The 24,356-nt window shown below is 48.5% G+C and overlaps 1 protein-coding gene and 1 long non-coding RNA gene across 5 annotated transcripts in view; one reads left to right on the top strand and one right to left on the bottom strand.

Moving 5' to 3' along the window:
• Window positions 1-4,444: 4,444 nt before the first annotated feature.
• On the bottom strand, window positions 4,445-16,081 carry LOC100358455 (neuroligin-4, X-linked). Of its 4 annotated transcripts, none has more exons than XM_008269267.4 (8): window positions 15,073-16,081; window positions 13,305-13,374; window positions 12,278-13,046; window positions 10,134-10,193; window positions 9,185-9,337; window positions 8,254-8,439; window positions 6,924-7,716; window positions 4,445-6,373 (listed from the first exon to the last, which is right to left on the bottom strand). In XM_008269267.4, exons 3-8 carry the CDS (start codon window positions 12,726-12,728, stop codon window positions 5,443-5,445), a joined length of 2,574 nt encoding a protein of 857 aa, XP_008267489.1. In that variant the 5' UTR covers window positions 12,729-13,046; window positions 13,305-13,374; window positions 15,073-16,081; the 3' UTR covers window positions 4,445-5,442. The 4 variants fall into 4 exon arrangements, with proteins under 4 accessions (XP_008267489.1, XP_008267490.1, XP_069910062.1 ...); XM_008269268.4 differs by lacking the exon at window positions 15,073-16,081 and adding an exon at window positions 13,958-14,286; XM_070053961.1 differs by lacking the exon at window positions 13,305-13,374.
• Window positions 16,082-16,836: 755 nt separating this feature from the next.
• Window positions 16,837-24,356, top strand: part of LOC138844662 (uncharacterized) — a 33,397-nt gene continuing 25,877 nt past the window's right edge. The window contains exons 1-2 of the long non-coding RNA XR_011380831.1: window positions 16,837-16,982; window positions 18,600-18,639. This is a non-coding gene — a long non-coding RNA (uncharacterized lncRNA). The remainder of the gene's footprint in view (window positions 16,983-18,599; window positions 18,640-24,356) is intronic.

Raw genomic sequence — 24,356 nt, 5'->3', positions numbered from 1 at the left:
AAGATGAGGAGACATTCTTGAACACAAGAGAAAAATGAGTTGTGATTCACAGGGGAGATGTGGTGGGAATACCAGCTGACCGCCCAGTGGGACAGTGGCGGCCAGAGAGCCTCCAGAGAAACCGCCGTCGACCATGGGCCCACGGTTAGCTCTGCCACCTTTAACTATGACGGCAGAGACCACAGGGGTTAGCAAGGTGATGAACGCTGAGAGGACTGGCTGCTCCCGGACCCCCTTAGAACGAGGCTCTTCAGCCACAGTAACCTCGGAGGTGCCAAACACCCCTGCCAGCACTCTCACCCACAGAGAGCCCGGCAAAGGTACCCGGAGAGCCAGAAGCAGCGGGCGTGCAGGCACGCATTTCCCCTCCTACGGGCATTTTAGAGTCGTCCATTTAGAAGGATGTGAATGGCTCTGGTGTGTGGAGTGATGTGGGGTGATGGGATGATGGAACGCGTGGCAGTGGGGTGACTGTGGTGCAGCCTCTCCTGTGGATGCTGGTGGAGTCCTGGCCACTCTGTGTGGGGCCTGGCTCCCAGCCCGGGAGGCCGGATGCAGTTCCTGCCCACGGCTTAGCCTGGCCTGGTCCGGGCAGTTCTAGGCATGGGATCGAAGGTCTCTTTCTTTGTCTCCCTCTCTATAACCATTCCTTTTGAATAAATAAATAAATCTTTAAAAGCATGTATTTTGATATGTTTGCCAATCGCCGCATACAGGAGGTGGTGGAAGGCAGTTGTGTGGAGCTAAGGGAATAGTGACAGGTGGTAAAGTAATAATTGTAGGGTTTGTCATTTTAGGAACCCAAAAAAGACCATTTGATTTGGTTTTTTAATTTACAAATTCCAGAAAATGGAAAAACAAATGGAAATTCTGTACTTAGAAGATAAGGGAAGGCCAGTGCCGCGGCTCACTAGGCTAATCCTTCGCCTTGCGGCGCCGGCACACCGGGTTCTAGTCCCAGTCGGGGCGCCGGATTCTGTCCCAGTTGCCCCTTTTCCAGGCCAGCTCTCTGTTGTGGCCCGGGAGTGCAGTGGAGGATGGCCCAAGTACTTGGGCCCTGCACCCCATGGGAGACCAGGAGAAGCACCTGGCTCCTGCCTTCGCATCAGCGCGATGCACCGGCTGCGGCGGCCATTGGAGGGTGAACCAACAGCAAAGGAAGACCTTCCTCTCTGTCTCTCTCACTGTCCACTCTACCTGTCCAAAAAAAAAAAAAAAAAAAAAGATAAGGGATGAAAGAGCAGACATCACTAAATTATCAACGCCAAATTTCTTTTTTGAAAATATTAATGAAATGGAATTATTTCCAGGAAAACTAAAAATAGGATTTAAATGAGACATTTCCAAGCACGGTGCAGTGGAGCTCTCGCTTTAGCCTGAGCTGGTGAGGGCGGACGATGAGCATTTCATACTCACAGGGCGGGTTAGCAGGGCAGGGCGTGACGGGGCTGCGTGCAGACAGCCTGACGCTGTGCATGGGGAACCTGCCCCAACCATACTGGAGCAGAGGGCAGGGCGGGCTGAGCAGACACAGAGGGGCGGTGGAGGGGTGAGCAGACACTGCAGACACAGAGGGCAGGGGTGAGGGGTGAGCAGACACAGGGGTAGGGGGAGGGTGAGCAGATACTGCAGACACAGCAGAGGGGTAGGGGAGGGGTGAGCAGACACTGCAGACACAGAGGGGCGGGGGAGGGGTGAGCAGACATTGCAGACACAGGGGCGGGGGAGGGGTGAGCAGACAGTGCAGACACAGAGGGGCAGGGGAGGGGTGAGCAGACAGTGCAGACACAGAGGGGCGGGGGAGGGGTGAGCAGACATTGCAGACACAGAGGGGAGGGGGAGGGTGAGCAGACACTGCAGACACAGAGGGGAGGGGGAGGGGTGAGTAGACACAGAGGGGCAGGGGAGGGGTGAGTAGACACAGAGGGCAGGGGTCAGGGGTGAGCAGACACAGGGGTAGGGGGAGGGTGAGCAGATACTGCAGACACAGCAGAGGGGTAGGGGAGGGGTGAGCAGACACTGCAGACACAGAGGGGTGGGGGAGGGGTGAGCAGACACTGCAGACACAGAGGGGAGGGGAAGGGGTGAGTAGACACAGAGGGGCAGGGGAGGGGTGAGCAGGGGAGGGGTGGCCGGGCTCCTGCACCAGGAACTTGAAGTAGTTCTTCCCATTGACTGTGGCAGAAAAGGCTTGGGAACATTCTGGAACGTTCCAGAAACTTTCTAGAACCTTCTGAAATCTTCCCTAGAACCTTCTAGACTGTTTCCTAGAATCGCCTGGAATTTTCTGGAACATTCCAGACATTTTTTTTCTAGAACATTCTAAAGTGTTTCTCTAGAACCTTCCAGGAAGTTTCCTGGCATCGTCTGGAAGTTTCCAGAACACTCTGGGCTCTCCCTAGACGGTGTGGTGCCCTCTTCCCCAGCAGTGCTGGAGGTGACGGGGCTGTCAGGGCCCCCGTGTGCACTGGGGGGCTGATGGGCCTTGCTCACGGCTCGCGTCCTTGTTCCTCAGGGGCCCGGCCATCTTGTCCTGCCGTCTCCTGCGTCGTCGGGCGCCAGGAAGTCCAGGACGTGGGCTGGAGGTGCCGTGCAGCAGGGCAGTGCCTTCCCAGATCCTGGCTCCCGACAGCGGGCCAGTTCCTGAGGAGCTACACCCACGCTGCTCATTCCTGCACACTTCCTTCTGTTTTCACAAAAGTAAAACTTTGTTAAAAAACTTTTAATAAGCCTGGGTTTTTGGGTTCAAGTACAAAAACGACATGGCCTGACCACCGTCACAGACTTTTATCCCGATTTCTTCTCCTAGACACTTCAATTTCCAATAAAGTCTTTAGCTGCATTGAGTAGGTTTCCTATGTGATATAAGTGTCTATTTTCAGTTCTGCACGTGGGCAGTCATTACTCCGAAACCATTTACTGAGGAGACGGCACTCTACCGGGCGCTCCCGGCACCTGTCACACAGCTGGATCAGTGTCAGACACCCCTCACCCCTGCCCTACGCTGTGTCTGCATGGCCTTTTCCAGATCACATAAAGTTGGTGCCTCCTAGATAGAGCAACACGGGGTCCCGTCGTGTGTGGGATGGGTCTGGCCAAGTGTATAGTTGGTGCATACTAGATACAACAACCCAGAGCCATCCTGTTCTGCATCAGTTTGCCTTTTGTATACAGTTGGTGCATAGCAGGTAGGGCAACCTTGGCCCTGTCCTATCCTGGATGGGTTTGCTTTTCTGTATACACTTGGAGCATACTAAGTAGAACAATCCTGACCTGTCCTAGCCTGCACTGGTTTCCTGGATGTATACAGTTGGCGCCTACTAGATAGAGCAGTATCAGCCAAGTCTATATGGTCGGCGCACACTAGATCAGTTTTGACCGCATCCTATTTGGGGTGGGTCTGGCTGAGTGTATGCAGTTGGCACATACTATCGGCCCCCCATCGCAGCTCGAGCAGAGGGCCTGAGCGCCAAGCAGCTGAGCGCTACGCAGAGCTCCTGGAGCAGAGCGGGATCCCGCAGGAGCACATCCGGATCTTGGGCACAGGTGAGCATTCTGGAACCTTCCATGGAATTCCTTGGAGTTCTGTGGAATCCTCGGCCCTGCTGTGCTGACTTGGCTTTCCTCTCTCTGACAGACACCTGTCCGCCATGAGGCTGTCCAAGCCTGTCCCTGAGAGAACATTCTAGAACATTCTAGAATCCCTGGGATTATTTATTTTTGGATGATTTCTGTCCCTCTTCACGTTGGCATCTCCTTCCACCAAGGATAACAGGAAAGAATGTTCTGGAAGGTTCTAGAATGTTCTGGAATTGTCCATTCCTGGCTGCCTCTCTGTCTCCTCACTGGTGAAGTAAACTCATTCATTGCACATGAGTGTGGTTCTTTGGTGTTTCCAGAACTTTCCATGGTTGTCTGGGATTCCGGAAATTTCCATGGATGGTTGGTGTTCTGTTTCCTGGTTCCCTTCCCTCTGTGTCTCTGGGTTCGATTGGTTATGCCTGTGTCTCCCTGGGTTTGAGTGGTTCTGCCTGGATTTCTGGATTTCATTGGTTTCTCTGTCTCTGGGTTTGGTTGCTTCTGCCTGTTTCCTTCTCTTTCTCTCTGTGTCTCTCTGGGTTTTTCTGAGTTTGGTTCCATCTGTCTTTCTCTGTCTCTCTAGGTTTGACTGGTTCTGCCTGTCTCTCTCTGGGTTTGACTGATTCTGCCTATTCCATTGACGTTCTAGAACTTTCCGCAGAGACACAAGACATCGCCACATAGGCGATCGACTACTCTTCCTGGTCCTCTTTATAGAACCTTCTAGAATTTCTAGACTGAAATGCCTATGGAATTTTCTGGCATGCTCCGGAATGCTCACAGATATGCACAGAACTTTCCAGACACACATGCACACACACAGAAGCTTCCAGAACTTTCCAGAACGATGGGACAGTCGGCCATCTTGGTTCAGTAGAGATTTATATGTGTATTTATATTTATTTACATACAGCAGAATTGGAGACTGAAAACGCTGACAACAGCTCTGGAAATACGTCTGCATGGAAGCACCCAGAACATTCCAGAAGATTCTGGAGGATTCCAGGATGGGTTCCAGTGCCAGGTCGAAGCTGAGAGTCTCCTGCGCCTCAGCAGAGTCCCTTGAAGGAATTTTTTTTCCCAGTAGGAATATAAAAAAGAAATTGGAATGTTCCACAACTTTCCATCATCAAGATAAGAATTTCCAGGAATTTTTTTTCCCTGGTTGCACAAAATCAGAGATTGGAATTTTCTGGGGTTTCTCCTTGGTCGTGGATAGTTTCAAGGCTGCTCACATTCAGGGATGGTTTTGAGGTCACTCGTGTCCATGGAGTGTTTCAAGGATAGGGTTCACGGATAGGGTTGGGAGAATTTTCTGGAATTTTTCAAGTTTTCCAATGTTCATGGCCGGTTTCAAGGCCACCCACATCTACGGACAGTTTCAAGGCTTCCCATGTACCATGGATAGGGATGAAATTATCTGGAATTTTCCAGGGTTTCTCCTTGTCCATGGACAATTTCAAAGCTCTCCCTGTTCACCAAGCGTTTCAAGGTTCTCCATGTCCATGGACAGTTTCAAGGCTCCCTATCTCCTGGGGGCAGTTTCAAGACTCCCCACATCAGCTAGTGGATACTGTGGATAGTTGCAAGGCTGCCCATTGTCCATGGACAGTTTCCAGGTGGCCTATATCCACGGACAGTTTCAAGGCCACCCATGTCCTCAGTCTCAATGCTGACCAATGTCCATGGTCAGTGTCAAGGTAACCCACCTCCATGTACAGTTTCAAGGCTCCCCATGTCCACAGTTTGAAGGCTCCCCACACCTACAGTTTTGAGGCCACCCACACCCTAGGCCGCCCAATGTGCATGAACAGTTTCAAGGCCCCCCATATCTATGAACAGTTTCAAGGGCCCTCGCTAGCCCTATACCCTGGTGGTCGAGTGTCCATGAGGCAGACTGGACACTCCCTGGCCACTCCCGCCCCCCCGAGTGATGGTGCTGGGGGCGCCTGGTGGGGGGTCCTCGGGTGCACGGCGCAGGGCCAGGGCGTAGTCCGGCGGGCAGCCCAGCCGCAGGGCATCCTGGGAGTGGCATGGGGCGGCGGCGGCAGCGACGTCCTTGGGTGTGTGGCTGGCGTCGCGGCGGTGGGCGTGGCCGCCATCAGCCCCGCCCCCTCGGCGCTGACTGACGCGGCGCCGGCGGTCCCGCTTGTAGTAGAGTGCGGCGAAGGCCACGACATTGAGGAAGAGGAGGGAGGCGCCCACGGCCAGGGTGACGCTCAGCTCGGCCGCGTAGTCCCGGCGCGTCTCGATCAGCACCGCCGCGGCCTTCCGGAAACTTCCGGGACGTTCCGCACTGCCATCTTGGCTGCCTTCTTGGGTGCCGGGCCAGGCATTGCTCATTGAGCGCCGAGTGCCGATCGGGCTGCCATCTTGGATGCCGGGCCAGGCATTGCTAGCTGAGCGCCGAGCACCAATCGGGGTGCCATCTTGGCCACCATCTTGGATGCCAGGCCAGGCATTGCTAGCTGATCGCCGAGCGCCGATTGGGGTGCCATCTTGGCCGCCATCTTGGAAGTGTGGCCAGGCATGGCCGGCTGAGCGCCGAGCGCCAATTGAGGTGGGGGTAGGGGAGGCGTCCTGGAGAAGCTCGCGCAGGCCATGCAGGTGCGGCACGAGCTCGAGCCAGAAGGCCACCTTGGTGGCGCGGTAGTGGTCGCGCACACGCGGCCGCAGCCCGATGTGCAGGTACAACTGCTCCCGGGGGCTGTACTTGGCCCAGGCCACTGCCTCGAACCGGTTAGGCTTCGTGTGGATGAACTTGGTGTCCTGCGGCACTGGCTGGTTCGGGTCCCTGTGGGCAGAGACAGGCAGAATGAGTCAATCCAGAGAAAGAGAGGGGCAGGTAGAGGCAGTTGATCCCAGAGGAGGAGAGGAGCAGGCAGGAGCAGTAAATCCCAGAGACAGACAGAGGCAGGCAGGAGCAGTAGATCCCAGAGACAGAGAAAGGCAGGCAGGAAAAATAGATCCCAGAGACAGAAAGGCTGGAGCAGTTGATCCCAGAGAAAAAGAGACAGGCAGAAGGAATTGAGAAAGAGAGAGGGAAGAGAGGCAGGTAGAACCCATTGTCGGCCTACATAAGGAGACAGGCAGAAGTAATCAATCCCAGAGAGACAGATATGACAGAATGGCAAGCCTGAGCAATCGATCCCAGACAGCCCAATTGCCAGGCACGAGCAATCAAACTCTGATAGCCAAGCATGAGAAATCGATCCCTGTGCAACTGATGGGCAGGCATGAGAAATCAATCCCAGATGGCCTGATCACCAGGCATGACCAATCAAACTCTGACAGCCCGATTGCCAAATCAATCCCCTACAGCAAGCTCCCTCGCCCACACGCACCCGGTCTTGGCAAAGTTGGTCCAGTAGGTCATGACTACGGCGCTGAGCATGACATCGTTGCGGGAGAAGTTGCAGGCAAAGAGGTCGGCGGGGCCGAGCAAGGGTACGCCGAAGACGTAAGGGACCTCATCGCCGTGGGCAGCGTCGGCGGCCCAGGCGGGCCTGGTGTCGGTGTGGCAGCGGTGGTAGAAGGCGTAGAAGTAGGTGGGCGAGCCGTAGCGGGCGTGCAGGTCGGCCGTAGCCACGGCTGGTGCCACCCACTGGTGGTCAGTGAACAGCGCCACCAGGGTCTTGCGCCGGGCCTCAGGGTCATGCCGGTCGGCCCAGTCGGTGTACATGAACTTGACTGTCTCCCGCAGGGCATCCCGGCCCCCGGGGGCGCCGTAGAGCCGGTCCACAAAGGCAGCCACGGAGCCATCGAAGTCCACGTCAGCCACGTCCACGTCGTCCACAGCCACGAAGCGCAGCCCCTCGCCCTGGTTCACGCCCAGCAGGATGTCGTAGTTGAGGAACTCGCCCTGCTCCATCAGGATCTGCGGGTCATCCGGGATCACGTCGCCGTCAATCACCGGCCCGAAGGCCACGTGGTAGGGGGCCGGCGCCACGGCACCCGGCTGCCGCACCAGCTCCTCGGCCTCCCGCGCCCGCAGGCACCGCACGAGCGCCGCCGAGTCCCCCCCCGCACCGCAGCCCAGCCGCTCGGCCAGCAGGCGCGTGGACTTGGCCGGCTGGTAGTTGACCGCCCAGCTGGACAGGGCCGTGCCGCTCTGGATGATGGCTTTCTGGAACAGCCCTGTGGGGGAGACGGGGAGGTGGGTGTGGAACATTCCGGAGTGTGCCGGAAGCCTCAGCAATGTTTGTGGGGTGGCCCCGAATCTGCTAGAAGGCTCCACAGAACCCGGCACGCAGGGCTGTGGCTGCTCTGCAACGTTCTGGAATGTTCTTGACCCAGAATGTTCCAGAAGCTGCCACAAAGACTGAGCCTTGGAAATCTGGAGTTGTCCCAGACGTTCTGGAAGTTCCAGAAGCCTCTGCAGTCTTCCAGACATCTCCACAATCTGGATTTCTCTGGAACATTCTAGAGCACGCACAATGCTGTGGAAGCTTCCAGAATGTTCCAGAAGCCTCCACACACACTGGGACTCAAGAAACCCAGATTTCTCTGGAATGTTCTGGAAGCTGTCAGCAACACCACAGGCACGACCAAGACTCTCAACAATGATGGAGACGGGAAACGTTCTTGGAATGGAACATTCTAGAATGGAGCCTTCTGGAAGGGGACTGTTCTACATATGCTGGACACAGAACATTCTAGAACAGCCAGACTCACCCTCCGAGTAGTGCGACAGGGTCAGCAGGCTCACGCACGAGGCCCCGGCCCCCGACCCGAACACAGTCACGCGCTTGGGGTCCCCGCCGAAGGCGCCCACGTTCTCCTCCACCCAGCGCAGCGCCTGGATCTGGTCCAGGAGCCCGTAGTTGCCCTTGGCCGCCTGGTCGCCGGTGCTGAGGAAGCCTGCGGGGGCAGACAGAACCAATCCAACCCAGAGACAGGCAGGCTGAGCCAATCCAACCCAGAGACAGGGAGACAGAACCACCCCAATCCAGAGACAGGCAGTCAGAACCAATCCAACCCGGAGACAGGGAGACAGAACCAACCCAACCCAGAGACAGGCAGTCAGAACCAATCCAACTCGGAGACAGGGAGACAGAACTAATCCAACCCAGAGACAGGCAGAACCAATCCAACCCAGAGACAGGGAGACAGAACCAACCCAACCCAGAGACAGGCAGGCAGAACCAATCCAACCCAGAGACAGGCAGGCTGAGCCAATCCAACCCAGAGACAGGGAGACAGAACCAACCCAACCCAGAGACAGGCAGGCAGAACCAATCCAACCCAGAGACAGGCAGGCAGAACCAATCTAACACGGAGACAGGCAGCACCAGCTGAGCCCAGAGAGACACAGAACCAATCCAACCCGGAGAGATAGGCAGCACCAGCCAAGCCCAGAGAAACACAGAGAACCAATTGAACCCAGAGACACATAGAGCCAATCAAACCCAGAAACAGGGAGACAGAACCAACCCATCCAAGCCAGAGGCTCTTCAGAAGCTGTCAGATCCAGAATGTTCTGGAATTTCTAGAACTTGGAATGCTCTGGATTTTTCCAGAACGCACTGGGACTTTCTAGAACGTTCTGGTATGCACTGGAATGTTCTAGAACGTTCTGGATCTCTCCAGCTGGCAGGGCACTTACCCAGCACGCCCAGGCGGTAGTTGAGGGTGATGACGATGACGTCGCCATAGCTGGCAAGGACGCTGCCGTCCATCATGTTGCCCGAGCCCTCCAGGTAGGAGCCCCCATGGATGTAGACCATCACCGGCTTCCGGCCGCCCTGCTCACGGGCGTCTTCAGGCAGCAGGTAGGTCAGCCGATCCCAGAGATAGAGAAAGTGAGGGAGAGCCAGTCAATCCCCGAGGCAGAGCGAGACAGGACCAATCAATCCCAGAGGCAGAGCTAGACAGAGCTAATCAATCCCAGAGAGAGGCAGAAGCAATCAAATCCACAGTGAGAAAGAGACAGAGTCAGGCAGAACCAATCAATCCCAGACACAGAGACAGGGAGAACCAATCGAATGCAGAGCAAGAGAGGGAGAGAGTGCGAGACAGGACAACCAATTTCAGAGACAGGCAGAAGCAATCAAACCCAGAGAGACAGGCAGAAGCAATCAAACCCATAGAGAGAGAGATCCTGAAAGAAAAACCTCCTCTTAATACTCCTATTTTAGAATCAGCATTTTTCCCAATAAAAAAAGAAAAAGTTAAAAAAAACCCCAGAATCTCAGCTGTGAACCCCAAAAAAGAAAGAAAAAATTAAAAATAAAAATTTAACAAATCATAAAAATTTTGAAAATTAAAATAATTTTTAAAAAATCATATAAAAATGAAACATTTTTAAAATAATTAAAAATTAAAAAATAACAAACATTAAAAAAATTTTTTTTGAAAAATTTAAAAATTAAAAATTTTTAAAAATTGAAAATAATAAAAATGAAAAATAATAAAAAAATTTATAGATTTAAAAAAGTTTAAAAAATTTTTTAAAAATAAAAAATTTAAAAAATCATATGGGATTTTTCTTGTCTATAGAACTCTGTTACTAAAAATAGAAACATTCCATCAGGAAAAAAAAAGAAAAAAAATACCTCCTTCTTCGAGCCGCTCGCTGTTGTTTATTTCATCAGCGTTTTTCCTTGTGTGGCTTCCTGAGGGCATAGCCAGAAAAAAATAAGAGATTTCAAAAAGATTGCATTTCCCGAAAAAAATCTAGAGGAAAAAGAACATTCAAGAACATTTTGGAAGTTTCTGGAACATTTCTGGAACATTCCTGGAAATTGTGGAACATCCTGGAATGCACTGGGATTCAAAGACTGCATTTGGCGAAAAATCTAGAGAAAACAAGAGCATTCTAGAATATTCGGAATCATTTCCAGACTGTTCTAGAACATTTCTGGAAACAGCCTGGATGACTGTGGAACATTTTGGAACATTCTTGATGGTTCTGGAACTTTCTGAAACAGTCTAGCGCATTCTGGAAAAATTCTGGAATTTTGTGGAACATTCTAAAATGCACTAGAATCAAAAAAGGCTGATAAAAAAATCTAGAGAAAAAACATTTTAGTACAGTCCAGGACAATTCAGAATGTTCTAGAACATTTCTGGAAACAGTTTGGAGGGTTCTGGAACATTTCTGGTACATTCTAGGATTCTAGTATCTTGGCTCTGAAGGACACGGAAAAAAATATAGGGAGGCGAGAAAGGCTCATGCACAGAAGGATGTCAAGAAGAATGAGTGAAAATGTGTATTTTTCCACTAAAAAATAAAAAAGTAAGAAATATGCTTTGTCCTGTGAGGATGCAGATTTGTCAGGGTGGGATTGAAAGTGAGCGTCAATGGGTGAAAAAGAAAAATCCTCCAGGCCCTCTTTCCCATGATGCTTCAGTCCCTCCTTCCCAGGATGCTTCACTCCCTCCTTCCCATGCTTCACTCCCTCCTTCCCATAATTCACTTCTTCCTTCCCATGATCCTTCATTTCCTCCTCCTTCCCATGTTGCTTCATTCCCTTTCTTCCCATGATGCTTCACTCCCTCCTTCCCATGATGCTTCACTTTCTTTTCCCATGATGCTTCACTTTTTCCTTCCCATGATCATTCCCTCCTTCTCATGATGCTGCACTCCCAATCATTCTAAGTTCTACAAAGTCTCCTGGACCCTGATTTTTGGTGTCCTCTTTGGGTTTGACTGCTTCTGCCTATGTCTCTCCTTCTCTCTGAGTTTGATTGGTTTTGCCTGCTTCTCTCTGGCTTTGATTGCTTCTGCCTCTGTCTCTAACTTCACCTTTCAAAACTTTGATTTTTATTTTTAATATTTTTATTGTATTATTTTACATTATTTTGTTTTCATTTAATTTATTCTCAATTTCTTTTGACTTTTTATTTTTTTATTATTTTAGCTTTATTTTTTGTTGGCTAAGGAATTTATAATTTCATTTTTCTAAATTATTTTAATTTTGTTTCCTTTTTTATTTTTTAACTTATTTTTTCCAATTTCTTAATTTTGATTTTTTGCTGATAAATTCATAATTTCATTTTTAAATTATTTTCCATTTATTTAATTTATTTTTTACTTTATTTTCTTGGCTCCGCGCTGGCATCTGCGAGATCCTGGGGGACCTAGGCTTCTGGAACCTTTTAGAATCGGCTTCTCTGCTGGGATACCCAATTCCCAGCATGCAATGGGACAGAAGCTCTCTCTCTCTCTCTCTGCTTTGATTGGTCGTGGCTGCCTCTCTGAGATCGACTTATCATGCCTGTGCTCTTTCTCTGCATCTCAGGATCCATCAGCAAAGCCCAAGTCTGCGTGCGATTATTTTGCCTGCTTCCTCTTTCTCTCAGGTTTGATTGCCTAGGCCTACATGTGCCTACTTCTGCATTCAACTGCTTTTGCCTGGGCATAACCCTAGCTCTTTCCCTAGCCAGACCCAACAATTCATGATAGATCCTCACTGCAAGACCCAAGAAATCAACGGTGAGCAGCGGATTGCCAATCCCAGACCTGACCAAGGACTGACTCCTTGATCCCAGACCTGAGCAATCTCCCACCAAGCAATGGATCACGGTCACCAGACCCGACCCATCACCCACAGAGTAATGGATTTCAGTAGTCAGACCGGACCCATCGCCTGCCAAGCTGCAGATTGGCACTCCCAGACACAACCCATCACTGGCCGAGTAATGGATTACGGTTGCCAGACCAGACCGATGGCCCGCTGAGCCCACCCGGGCTCACCGGCGGGCACGTAGAGGTTGAGGTAGAGGCAGTCCTCGCTCTGGTCCTGCAGGTAGGCAGCCAGCGAGTCCAGGTTGGCTGTGAACCACACGGGCAGCATGTCATGCAGCAGTGACGCCTCGTCCAGGTGCTGGGGGCACACGGCCGGGAACCGCGTGGCGTTCCGCACCCCGGCCCAGGACGACGGCGGCTCAGGCGGCTGGAACCGGCGCTCGCCAGTTGGGGGTGCCGCGTAGGGGACACCCAGGAACTGGTCCACGGGGCCCAGCACCTCTCCGGGCAGCGTCGCCCGCAGGCCCCGCACCTTGCCGTAGTTGGTGCTCACCACTGGGCCCTGGGCCTGGCCATCCATCACTGCGACGTGGATGGACAGCGCGGCCAGCCAGAGCACGGGGGCGGGGCCGGAGAGCAGGGGCAGGAGCGGGAGGGGCAGGCCCGCGGGCTGTGGCATCGTTCACATCCGGGAGCTTCCGGAAGGGGTCATGGGAGCTGGGGCGTTCTCAGAGGGTCCGTGGAAGGCGCCAGCAGGGATTCACACGGAGCCAGAAGGTTCTAGAAGGAGCTGGAAGCATCTAGAAGGAGCTGGAGTGTTCCGGAACGAACCAGAACTCTCGAAGGGATGAGGGAACCAGCGGGTTCTGGGGCAGATCACAGACGGAGCTGGAAGGTTCCAGAAGGGGTCACAGAGCTGCAGCTAACACGGATCACGGAGCAGGGTTCTGGAAACTTCCCTGGGACGGACAACTCCTCACGGAAACTCCAGGACGGCCTAAGGGGGACAGAGAAGGCAGGCACCCTTGAGCATTCTGGAATCGTCTAGAATTTTGTGAGACTTGCTGCTATTCTGGAAACCTCGTTGCTCAACGGAGTTGGCTGGGCCGAATTAATGACAATTAATGATTGACAGCACGGCTGACAGGTGCCTTGGGGGGAGCAGGGATCAGAGCAAATCCTTGGGTGCTGGGTTTGATTGGTTCTGCCTGGCTCTCTAGTCACCGAGAATCCATGCTGATTGATTGACACTCACCCTTCCCTGAGTGTTCCAGGGCAGAACCTTCCGGAATCCCATAGAAATCTACCTGATTTGCTTTTCCATCCTGGGAAAACACAAGAGAGAAAAATCAGTCCAGTGAGAAACGCGCCTTCCAGAAGTTCTCAGAACATTCTGGAATTGAACATTCGGGAAAGTTCTCAGAACATTCTGGAAATTCTTAGGACATTCCAGAAGCTCTTAGAACGAGATGATGGCGCTCCTCAAAGCAAGCTTTACTTTTTAACCTCTGATTCTCTGGGAGAATTCTAGATGCACTGAGTGTTCACCCCACAGATCTAAAGGGAGCAAGGGAGGGGAAACACAAGGAGAGGAAGTTCTAGAACACCACAGAAGGAAGGGACAGCTCAAGGCTGGCGACCCTACGCCCCGCGCTTTGCTGTCTCTGGGTTTCATTGCTTCTGCCTCTCTCTCTGGGTTCGATTGCTTCTGCCTCTCTCGCTTTCTTTCTGGGTTTGATTGCTTCTGCCTCTCTCTGGGTTCGATTGCTTCTCTCTGCCTTTCCAATAAAATACACAAATAAAACATTTTAAAGTGCCAACAATAAATATTAAGAGATTCTACATCATACCTAAAATTACATAATAATATAGTAATTATAATAACACACATAATGCGATATATTATACCTGCCAATCATTCACCATGTCCATGTTAGCCCCGCCCATTTCCACCTGTCACTCATTTACCACGTCCATCCATTGAGGCCCCCCCCCCCAAAATATCAAAACCCCTGCACTCCCCTCAGCCCCTGCCTGGCTTCTGAAATGTTCTAGAACATTCAAAAGCTTCCCCAGCTCGGAGGTCCCAGGTGTTCAGGTGCAGGTGGAATCTCCCAGCATGCACTGCTTCCCAGCAGCCGGAGGAGCCCCGCCCCCGAGACCCGGATGGAGGAGAAAATAGAGCGCATTGCACCTGCTGCTGCCTAAGCCCCGCCCCCTTGTCTGTCACGGCGGAGGAAAGGGGCGGGGGGGGGCCCGCGAGGGACGACCTCATTGAAGGGGCCCTCGGGGGGGGGGGGCGGACGCCGGGTTCCCGGCCCCGCCAGGCCTTGGCGCTACCCCGGGGGCTTCTCCTGAGTCCTGACCCCGACCCCAGCCTCCTCTTAGCGCGCCCGCCTCTTCCAGAAAAAGACAAGTCCGACCTAGTCGAACCAGAGCAGTGGATCGATCGACGCTTTCGGGCATCGTCTCGCTCCCAGAACGCGGGCGGCGGGCCGCGGACGGATTTCTTACGGAGACCGAGAGCTCGCGGGCGCAGGCGCAGCGGGCTCTGCCGGGGCGCAGTGCGGGTCTGGTGTCGCAGGGCGCGATGGGGCTCCGCGCGGTGCGTGAGCCGTGAGCGCCGCAGGACGCGGCGGGTCCCGGGGCCGCGCAGACCCCGCGGTGCTGCGTGGTCGTTCCCCGCGAGCCTCCCGCGCTGCGCCTTCCCTGTCGTTCTATTTGCCTGCGTCCGTTTTTTAAATTTTCCTTTATTTTTCCCCGACTTGGCCCAGATTGCCCCCCCCTTTTTTTTCTAAAAATGGACATAAATCTGATTTTAATATTTTTTAAAGTCTGAGAACGTAGTGGATGATGGGAAAAAAATTTAAAATCTTTAAAAAAACTGGGACAAAAAAATGAAAAATCATTATAATCAAGAAAAATGATTAAATTGCAATAAGGAAAAAAAAAGGATTCCAATAGCGAAATAGGAATAATAAATAAATATTAAGAAATATTATAATAAGCGGGCACCGGCCTACCTCAGCTCCTCCAGATCCGGGTTTTTTCCAGGTACACGCGGTCAAAATCTGGTTTCTTTCCTGGGTCTACGCAGTCAGAACTCGGATTTTCCCCCATCTACGCGGTCAGAATCCGGATTCCCCCCCAGGTCTATGCGCTCCGATGCGGATTTTTTCAGGTCTACGCGGTCAAAACTCGGATTTTTTTCCCCCCGGCTCTACACGGTCCGATCTGGCTATTTTTCCCCGATCTAAACGGTCAGAATCGAATTTTTTTCTTCCTAGGTCTACACGGTCCGATACAGATTTTTTTTTCTCCCCTGGGTCTGTGCGGTCAGAATCCGGATTCCGCCCCCTTCCCCCGATCTACGCGGTGATAATCCGGGCCCCCCCGGGTCTACGCAGTCCGATGCGGATTTTTCCCCCGGGTCTACGCGGTCCAATCCGGATTTTCCCCCCGGGTCTACGCGGTCAGATGCGGATTTTTTCCCCCGGGTCTACGCGGTCCTATCCGGATTTTCCCCGCGGTCTACGCGGTCCGATCCGGATTTTTCCTGGTCTACGCGGTCCGATCCGGATTTTTCCCGGCGGGAGTCCGGAGCGCCCCTCCGCTCCGCGCAGCGGGCGGAATCCGGGCGGGGGCGGGGACGCGGCTCTGTCGCGTGCCGAGCCGGGCAGGCCGGCTCCTCCTCGGGCGCAGGACGCGGTCCGGGACCGGAGCGGGAGGCGCACGCGCAGCGCCCGGGACCCCGCGCAGCCCGTCGGACGCAGCCCAGAGGCCGACGCAAATCCAAAAAAACTGAATTATCAGGTTAAAGAAAAAAATTATCCTGCGTTGACCCCGCGCGCAGCCGTGGTGAAAAACAAAAAAAAATTGTCTCGGGCTATCGGAGGGCTACGAGGTGGGAAAAAAAAAAAGGCAGGAGCAATGGAACCCAGAGACTCAGAGGAGGCGAGGGAGAAGCAATCGAGCCAGAGACAGACCGAGCTGGAGAGGCGGAAGCAATCGAACCGAGAAACAGAGCGACAGTCCCCTGAGTCTGGATTATTTCACGTGACAGACTCCTCCTAGTTCCCTTCAGGCTTCTGTAAATGACATGAGGGCTGATTGACAAGTGGGAGGGGCTCCGACGCAGCAGGTGCAAGGGATTCGCTCTGTGCGATTCTGTCTTGGTCTTTTCTGTTCCGTCCTACGGAGCAGGCAGAGGCACCCGGGGCATGCTGGGAACCCCATCTCTGCCTGGCATCCCAACATTTGGGGTGATGGACAGTGGGAGGGAGGAGACCCTGTCAGCCATGAGGAGACCCTGTCAGTCATGAGGGGACCCTGTCAGTCACGAGGGGACCTTGTCAGTCATGAGGGGACCCTGTCAGCCATGAGGAGACCCTGCCAGTCATGAGGAGACCCTGTCAGTCATGAGGGGACCCTGTCAGTCATGAGGAGACCCTGTCAGCCATGAGGAGACCCTGTCAGTCATGAGGGGACCCTGTCAGATAAGAGGGGACCCTGTCAGCCATGAGGAGACCCTGTCAGATACGAGGGGACCCTGTCAGCCATGAGGAGACCCTGTCAGTCATGAGGGGACCCTGTCAGCCATGAGGAGACCCTGTGAGTCATGAGGAGACCCTGTCAGTCATGAGGGGACCCTGTCAGTCATGAGGGGACACTGTCAGTCATGAGGGGACTCTGTCAGCCATGAGGAGACCCTGCCAGTCATGAGGAGACCCTGCCAGTCATGAGGGGACACTGTGAGTCATGAGGGGACCCTGTGAGTCATGAGGGGACCCTGCCAGTCATGAGGGGGGACCCTGCCAGTCATGAGGGGACCCTGTGAGTCATGAGGGGACCCTGTCAGTCATGAGGGGACTCTGTCAGCCATGAGGAGACCCTGCCAGTCATGAGGAGACCCTGCCAGTCATGAGGGGACCCTGTGAGTCATGAGGGGACCCTGCCAGTCATGAGGGGGGACCCTGCCAGTCAAGAGGAGACCCTGTTAGCCATGAGGGGACCCTGTCAGTCATGAGGGGACCCTGTCAGCCACCAGGGGACCCTGTCAGTTATGAGGGCACCCTGTCAGTCTTCAGGAGACCCTGTCAGTCATGAGGGGACCCTGTCAGTCTTGAGGAGACCCTGTCAGCCTTGATGGGACCCTGTCAGCCATGAGGAGATATGGGAATGTAAATCAATAAAACTATTATGGAAAACAACAGTACAGAACTTCTCAAAAATAAAATAGAGTTACCATATGAGTCAGTAATTCTACTTCAGGCTATATATCCAAATGACATAAGTCAGTATCTCTAAAAAATCTGCGTTCCAATATCTATTGCAGCATTATTCACAATAGCCAATTGGTGAATGCATAAATAAAGAATGGAATATATACATAATGGAATACTATTAAGCCTTACAAAAGAAGGAGTGGAGCTGGAAGACATACTGTAGTGAAGTATCCTGGCACAAAGACAAATAGCATTCAATTTCACATATATGTTGATTCTAATATCTTTGAACTCATAGAACTACAGTAGAATTATGGTTATAAGGTGCTAGGTTGGAAATTGTGGAAACGTTGGTCAAAACTTGTACAATTCAGTCAGACAGAAGGTGTATGTTCAAGACGGTTACTCTATAACTTGGTGACTATAGTTGATAACAATGTGTCATGTTCTTGAAAATTGCTAACATAATAGATTTTTAGTGTTCTCATCTGAAACAGTATGTGAAATCATTCATATGTTGATTAGATCTAGATACCCATTCCCCAATTATGCCTATTCCCAAAGAACATATTGTACATGATAAAATATAGTTTTTACCAAATATATAAATGAATGAAAAGTTGTATCAATTAGCTTGACATATCACAAGAAATGGTGGAGTTCCTTTGAAAAATAATTAGTTTTCTGAAGCTAATGGAAAAGGAACTAGAAACCTGGATAGTTCTTTTTCCAAAAATTTGTAAGATCGAAAGTCTATCCATGAAGAGAATTCCAGGAGCAAGTGAATGTACAAGTCAATTCTTCAGAAAACTTAATGAAAAATCATACAAGTCTTACACAAATTGTTTTATAGAATTAAAAAGACATAATACATCTCAACTTGTTTTATAAGGATAGCATATAGCTGATGCTAAAACCATACAAGGATATAAAGGAAAAAAAATGCAGACTAACATGTCATGCGTCAATTCTGAACATAAGTAGAGGTACATATAATCCAATAATATAAAAAAGGAAAAAAATATCATTGCTAAGTGAAGCAATCCCCTGAATATGTAGTTTAATATTAGAAAAGCCAAACAATGTTATTAATTGCATTAATTGGGTGAAAGAAATTCCATATTATTTTAATAGTTGCAGAGAAAGCATTCTTTAACATTTAACAATATATGTAATAACAATGCCACAAACTGAAAATAGAAGGGACTGTTAACAACCTGACAATACATGTCTTCAAAAACCATATCCAACATCATAATTAATTATATGAAATTGAATATTATTCATTCACAAAAACAATTAAATCTTGTAATTTGTTTCAACAGAATGGAACTGGAGGGCATCGTGTTAAATGAAATAACTCAGGTACGGAAATTCAAATACGGAATGTACTTTCTCATTTGTGGAAGCTCAAAAAGTTGATAAAAGTAGGGTAGTGGTCATCCAGAACTTGGATGAAGGGATAGAGAAATAAGACAGTGTGTACCAAAATACAATTAGATAGAAGGAAGTAATTCTAATGACATGTTTGAGGAGATAGAACTCCTAATTCCTTGATTTGATCATTATACTTTGTACACATGATCATTTGGTACTCCACAAATATGTACAAATATTTTGTGTAAATTAAAAATAAAACACAATCTTTATTAACATACTTCATGATCTCCCTACTTCTTACATTTCAGATTTCTTATAATAAAAAGTTTCCATGACCTGAACTCTTTTCCTCTGTTTCTTGTTACTCCTTCAGTTTCTTGCTTCCTTAAATTTGATCATGTTGTCTTTTTTGTTTGGAAAATTCACACACTTCTTCACTTGATTATTATTCCTCGCTTACTTTCAAGATTCATCTCAGGTAACATTACCTTTCTTGAAATCCTGCCTCTGTGATCTTGTATTATTTTATTGAATTCGCTAATGTTTTACTTGATTTTATTAGAATATTCTCTTTTGATGCGTAACTCCCAGGAGATAGAAAGCTTCTGAGAGCAGACTTCTTACTTGTCTTTGTATCTTTAGTACCCAGCATAGTTCCTGGTTGCATGCAGTCACTCAGTGACTATTTGTTGAATTAAACTTTGATTTCGGGTCACTGACCTGAGACTGTAATCCTAATAGTGATATTACAATAGAAATACCAAAGATTGTATTTGACAATTTGTTTTGACATGCAAAGTTAGACAGTGAGAGAGAGAGAGACAGAGAGAAAGGTCTTCCTTTTTCCGTTGGTTCACCCCCCAAGTGGCCGCTACGGCCGGCTCACTGCACCGGTTTGAAGCCAGGAGCCAGGTGCTTCTCCTGGTCTCCCATGTGGGTGCAGGGCCCAAGCACTTGGTCCATCCTCCACTGCACTCCCGGGCCATAGCAGAGATATGGACTGGAAGAGGAGCAACCGGGACAGAATCCGGCACCCCAACTAGGACTAGAACCCGGGGTGCCGGCGCCACAGGCGGAGGATTAGCCGAGTGAGGTCAATTTTCTGATTTGTATATTTGCTTTTGTAAATGCTGTGGGTAATAAAAGAAAGTTGTGTTAATGATATAACTATAGAGTTTTTACCCTGGAGTAATATCAAATGCCATAAATCTCCTTTATAAACTTTCTGTTTCCACTTGTCTTCCCCTTCGTGTTTCTCTGTGTCTGTCTATCTTTATATACAGATATGCTAGAAAAATGCACAGGGAGCAAATATGAGCAAAACTTGATAGACATGCAGGGGTCTAGACCAGATTTCCTGTATTCAAATGCATCAACTTTAATGTTAGAATAAAGGTTACGTGAACAATACACTGCCTGTCACAGAGGAATTACATAATACACAGTAGCTTTCATATTTGCATTGCTGTTAACCATGGGCTTAATGACTATACAGATTTCTCACTTTCTTAAACTATTTTTGAGTATTAGGTGTTTATTCCTTTTTATGCTTATTATTAATTTATATTTTTTCCACATATTCTCTTGGATCATTTTCAATTTTTCAGGATCTGACATTTTCATTTAAAACTTCCTGTAGAAAATGACATTTGGGTGGTTCTGTTTAGACTCAAATTAAGAGTTCCAAGATTTGTTTTAATGTAGTCATCAGTGTTTATTCTTTACATTATTGTTAATTAAATTTTCATGAGCAAACAGTTCATGAATATTTCTCCTGCTTAAATTTTTGTAGCTACCACTTTATTCTCTCTTTTTAAATCCCCTACTTGCCATGAAAAACTTGTTGAGTGGATAAACAGACAAAACAATAGACTGCTTCACCAGCTTCCATTTACTTAAGTGCCTGGGATGAGACTGTGGCTTATATTCTTATATAGTCATATCTATCCTTATATAGTCATATATTCTTCATATAGTCGTAATGTAGAGCTAGCTTTAAAATCATAACATTGTTCACAGCTCTTTTTCTTCCTGTTATTTTTATTAAATCATAACTTGTTTTCATGTGATTCAAGGGCTTTTTTTATTCTGTTTTTCTGTCTTCTTGGCCAAAATAAACTTTTTAGTTGGAGAAAGAAATGGAAATTTACAGAAAGATGTCACCCCCCAGTGACCTATTAACTTCTTTGCCGTTAGTTATCCTGGGAAAACCAATGTGATTCTATGAATCAATTCCCCTAACTGAGCGATTTCTGGCTGGCAATATGAGGTCTGAAGTTCCACTGGTCATGCCCTAGCACAATTAGTGCTGTTAATTAACTCTCTTTACTTTGCCACATTTTGTGTAACTATACACAGAGGAGTATAATGCAACAGACAGAAACTTTCCAAGGGTTTCCCACTCCCTGAAGGTGCAGTTGTCTTATGCCCTGGGCTAGATGAGTAAAAATTTCCATTCATTTTGTTTCAGTGTTTAAGAATATGAGTGCGCTGATGATGTTAAATTCTGGCAGTGGTAACTGAATGTTGACCTCCATACAAGGATTTGTAGGTTGAAGACTTTATGCTGTCACTTGTTCACCAAGCTTTCAATTTTGAATCTATATCTATCAATCAGTTTTCAATCAATCATCATCATCTATCATTTTTAAGTTGTAAATGAAATAATACCAAAAATAGCACAAAACAGATTTAAAGTTTACTCCATTTTTATAAAGTGAATAATCTTACAATCATCACCCAAGTCAAGATATAGAACTTTGGTAGCCATATCCAAAATCTTCTATGTGATTTTTTCCAACTGCAGTCACCTTTTCCCTCAAAATGACTATGATCCTGACTGCTAAGTTAATATTCCTTTCATGTTTATGACCTTATATTCCTAGTGTGTGTGTTCCAAGATAACCTGATTTAGGCTTTTCCATTTTTTCAATTTTCCATTTTTTCAGTTGATCTATTTTTAAATTCTCTTATAATATTCAGATTTCCTACTAAATTTTTCATTTCCTTAAAATTTACTTGTTGAAAATTTGGGTCTTCTGTCCCTTGATTTTCCACTCTGTGTTTTGCTAATTATATAGATGCTCAGTGAAGTTTAAGATTTCTTTTAATCTATGTATCTAATCTAAACGGCAACTGGATCCAGAAGTTTGACCAAACACATGTTTGATTTGATTTTTGGAAAGGTTATAGAGGGTGTTTTTTCATTCATTAGGAGATTATGACTTCCCCCTTGTTGTTAACAACTTTTAGAGTTCAATGTGAATACACATATTTACGTGTGTGTGTAGAGACAGAGAGAGGAAGAGAGGGATATATCGATATATCTATCACTGATAATATCAATTCTAATGTAATCCAGTGAATTCCTCTTTTTTTTTTTTTTAAGATTTATATATTTTATTTGGCTGGCGTCGCAGCTCAATAGGATAATCCTACGCCTACGGCGCCAGCACACCAGGTTCTAGTCCCAGTTGGGGTGCCGGATTCTGTCCCAGTTGCCCCTCTTCCAGTCCAGCTTTCTGCTGTGGCCTGGGAGTGCAGTGGAGGATGGCCCAAGTGCTTGGGCCCTGCACCTGCATGGGAGACCAGGAGAAGCACCTGGCTCCTGGCTTCAGACCGGCATGGTGTGCCGGCTGCAGCGGCCATTGGAGGGTGAACCAATGGTAAAAGGAAGACCTTTCTCTCTGTCTTTCTCTCTCACTGTCCACTCTGTCAAACAAACAAACAAACAAACAAAAAACAAAAAAAATTTTATATATTTTATTTGAAAGATAGAGTTACAGAGAGAGGTGGAGACAGGGAGGTCTTCCATCCGCTGGTTCTCTCCCCAGATGGCCACAACGGCTGGAGCTGCGCCAATCTAAAGCCAGGAGCCAGGAGCTTCTTCCAGGTCTCCCACGTGGGTGCAGAGGCCCAAGGACTTGGGCCATCTTCTACTGCTATCCCAGGCCGTAGCAGAGAGCTGGATCAGAAGAGGAGCAGCCAGGACTAGAACCGCCTCCCATAAGGGATGCCAGCGCTTCAGGCCAGGGCTTTAACCCGCTGCGCCACAGCGCTGGGCCCCGTGAATTCCTCTTGTTCTTTCGTATCCTCTATTTGTACCTCTCTGCTTTTATAGTGAGAACTTTGGATCCCAACAACATCAACATATTCATTCATTGACAATATTACACTATACACACAACTGTTTCAGAATTGCTATATCCATATTACTATAAAAAGAAAAAATCTAATACAATTAATTTTCTTGTATCTATATTATTTTAAAAATAATGGTAAGGGTTCAAAGTACTAATGTTCAAAAGTTAATAGGAAAAGTAGAGTTAGTTGGATTAGTTTTCATTTTTCTCCTTCAGTTTGGTAGTTTTCTCACATAAAATACTTCCGTCTTAGTTCATAGAGCCCCTCTTGATTTTTATAGATGCATAATACTCCATTATGTGCATGTTCATAGATTATTGAACCTATACCTCTAATATTTGCTCACTTATGTAGTTTCCAATATTTCGCAGTTCTCACACATATGTGTTTTGTATTATTGGTGCTGTGTCTCCAGGGCAAATCCCTAACAGCAGGATCCATCAGTGAAAGACTAATGTGTACATAATTTTGTAAGATACTGCCGAATTCTCCTCCATAGGGACTGAGCTATTTTGATTCCCACAGGAGGCTTACTGTTTCTGTCCTGTCTCACAAAAAGTTATTGGCATTTTTGTCAATAAAATGCATGATATATGGTGTCTCATTTGGCTTTTAGTTTGCTTTTATCTTTGAAGAGTAAAGATGAAGCATTTTTTATGTTTAAAAGATGCTTTTGTATCTGTTTTGGGAGAATATATCTTTTGCCAATCATTTCAACTGAGGTGAAGTTCACATAATAGGAAATTAATTATTTTAAAATGACAATTAAGTGCCATTTAGTACATTAAAAATGCTGCATCACCACTCTCTCTCTAGCCGTTAATTATTTTTTTCACTCTGAAAGGAAAATCTGTACTTATTAAGCAGTTACTCTCCATTCTTCCCCTCCCCTGTTCATGGCAAATGACAATGTACCTTCAGTCATTATGGATTTACCTATTATGGATAAGTATCTTTGTGGTGCATCCACATTGCACCATTGTTTTCATGAATTTCTAAATATTTTTAATCTTTTTTCTCTATGACTGGTTGGCTAACAGGGTATTGTCTAATTTCCAAACATTTGTGAATTTCTAGTTTTTCCCTTATGTTATTTATTTTTTACTTGATCCTGTTGTGCCTAGAGAAGATACTTTACATGACTCTGATCTTTGAAATTTATTGATCTGATTTTTTTTTTTTTCAGGCAGAGTGGACAGTGAGAGAGAGAGAGAGAGACAGAGAGAAAGGTCTTCCTTTTCCATTGGTTCACCCCCCAAGTGGCTGCTGCGGCTGGCGCACCACGCTGATCTGAAGGCAGGAGCCAGGTGCTTCTCCCAAGCACCTGGGCCATCCTCCACTGCACTCCCGGGCCACAGCAGAGAGCTAGCCTGGAAGAGGGGCAACCGGGACAGAATCTGGCGTCCCGACCGGGACTAGAACCCGGTGTGCTGGCGCCGCAAGGCGGAGGATTAGCCTAGTGAGCCGCGGCGCCGGCCTGATCTGATCTTACGGCCTGACATACTGTCTGCTCTGGAGAATGTTCGGTGCTCACTTGAGGAGAGTGTGCGTTCTGCTGC

This window comes from Oryctolagus cuniculus, chromosome 12, assembly GCF_964237555.1.
Source record: "Oryctolagus cuniculus chromosome 12, mOryCun1.1, whole genome shotgun sequence".
In the NCBI taxonomy this organism is placed as follows: Eukaryota; Metazoa; Chordata; class Mammalia; order Lagomorpha; family Leporidae; genus Oryctolagus; species Oryctolagus cuniculus.
The sequence above is the reverse complement of the archived record's forward strand: the minus strand, read 5'-3'. Positions and strand labels throughout refer to the sequence as shown.

Bases quoted from the DNA above. Each gene is read 5' to 3' on its own strand.
- LOC100358455 (XM_008269267.4), bottom strand. From the start codon at position 12,728: ATGCCACAGCCCGCGGGCCTGCCCCTCCCGCTCCTGCCCCTGCTCTCC. The intron at 8,440-9,184 runs GTAAGTGCCCTG...CTGCCCCCGCAG, and splicing joins CTACCGCCTGGGCGTGCTGG to GCTTCCTCAGCACCGGCGAC. The intron at 7,717-8,253 runs GTGAGTCTGGCT...TCTCCCCCACAG, and splicing joins CCTGTCGCACTACTCGGAGG to GGCTGTTCCAGAAAGCCATC.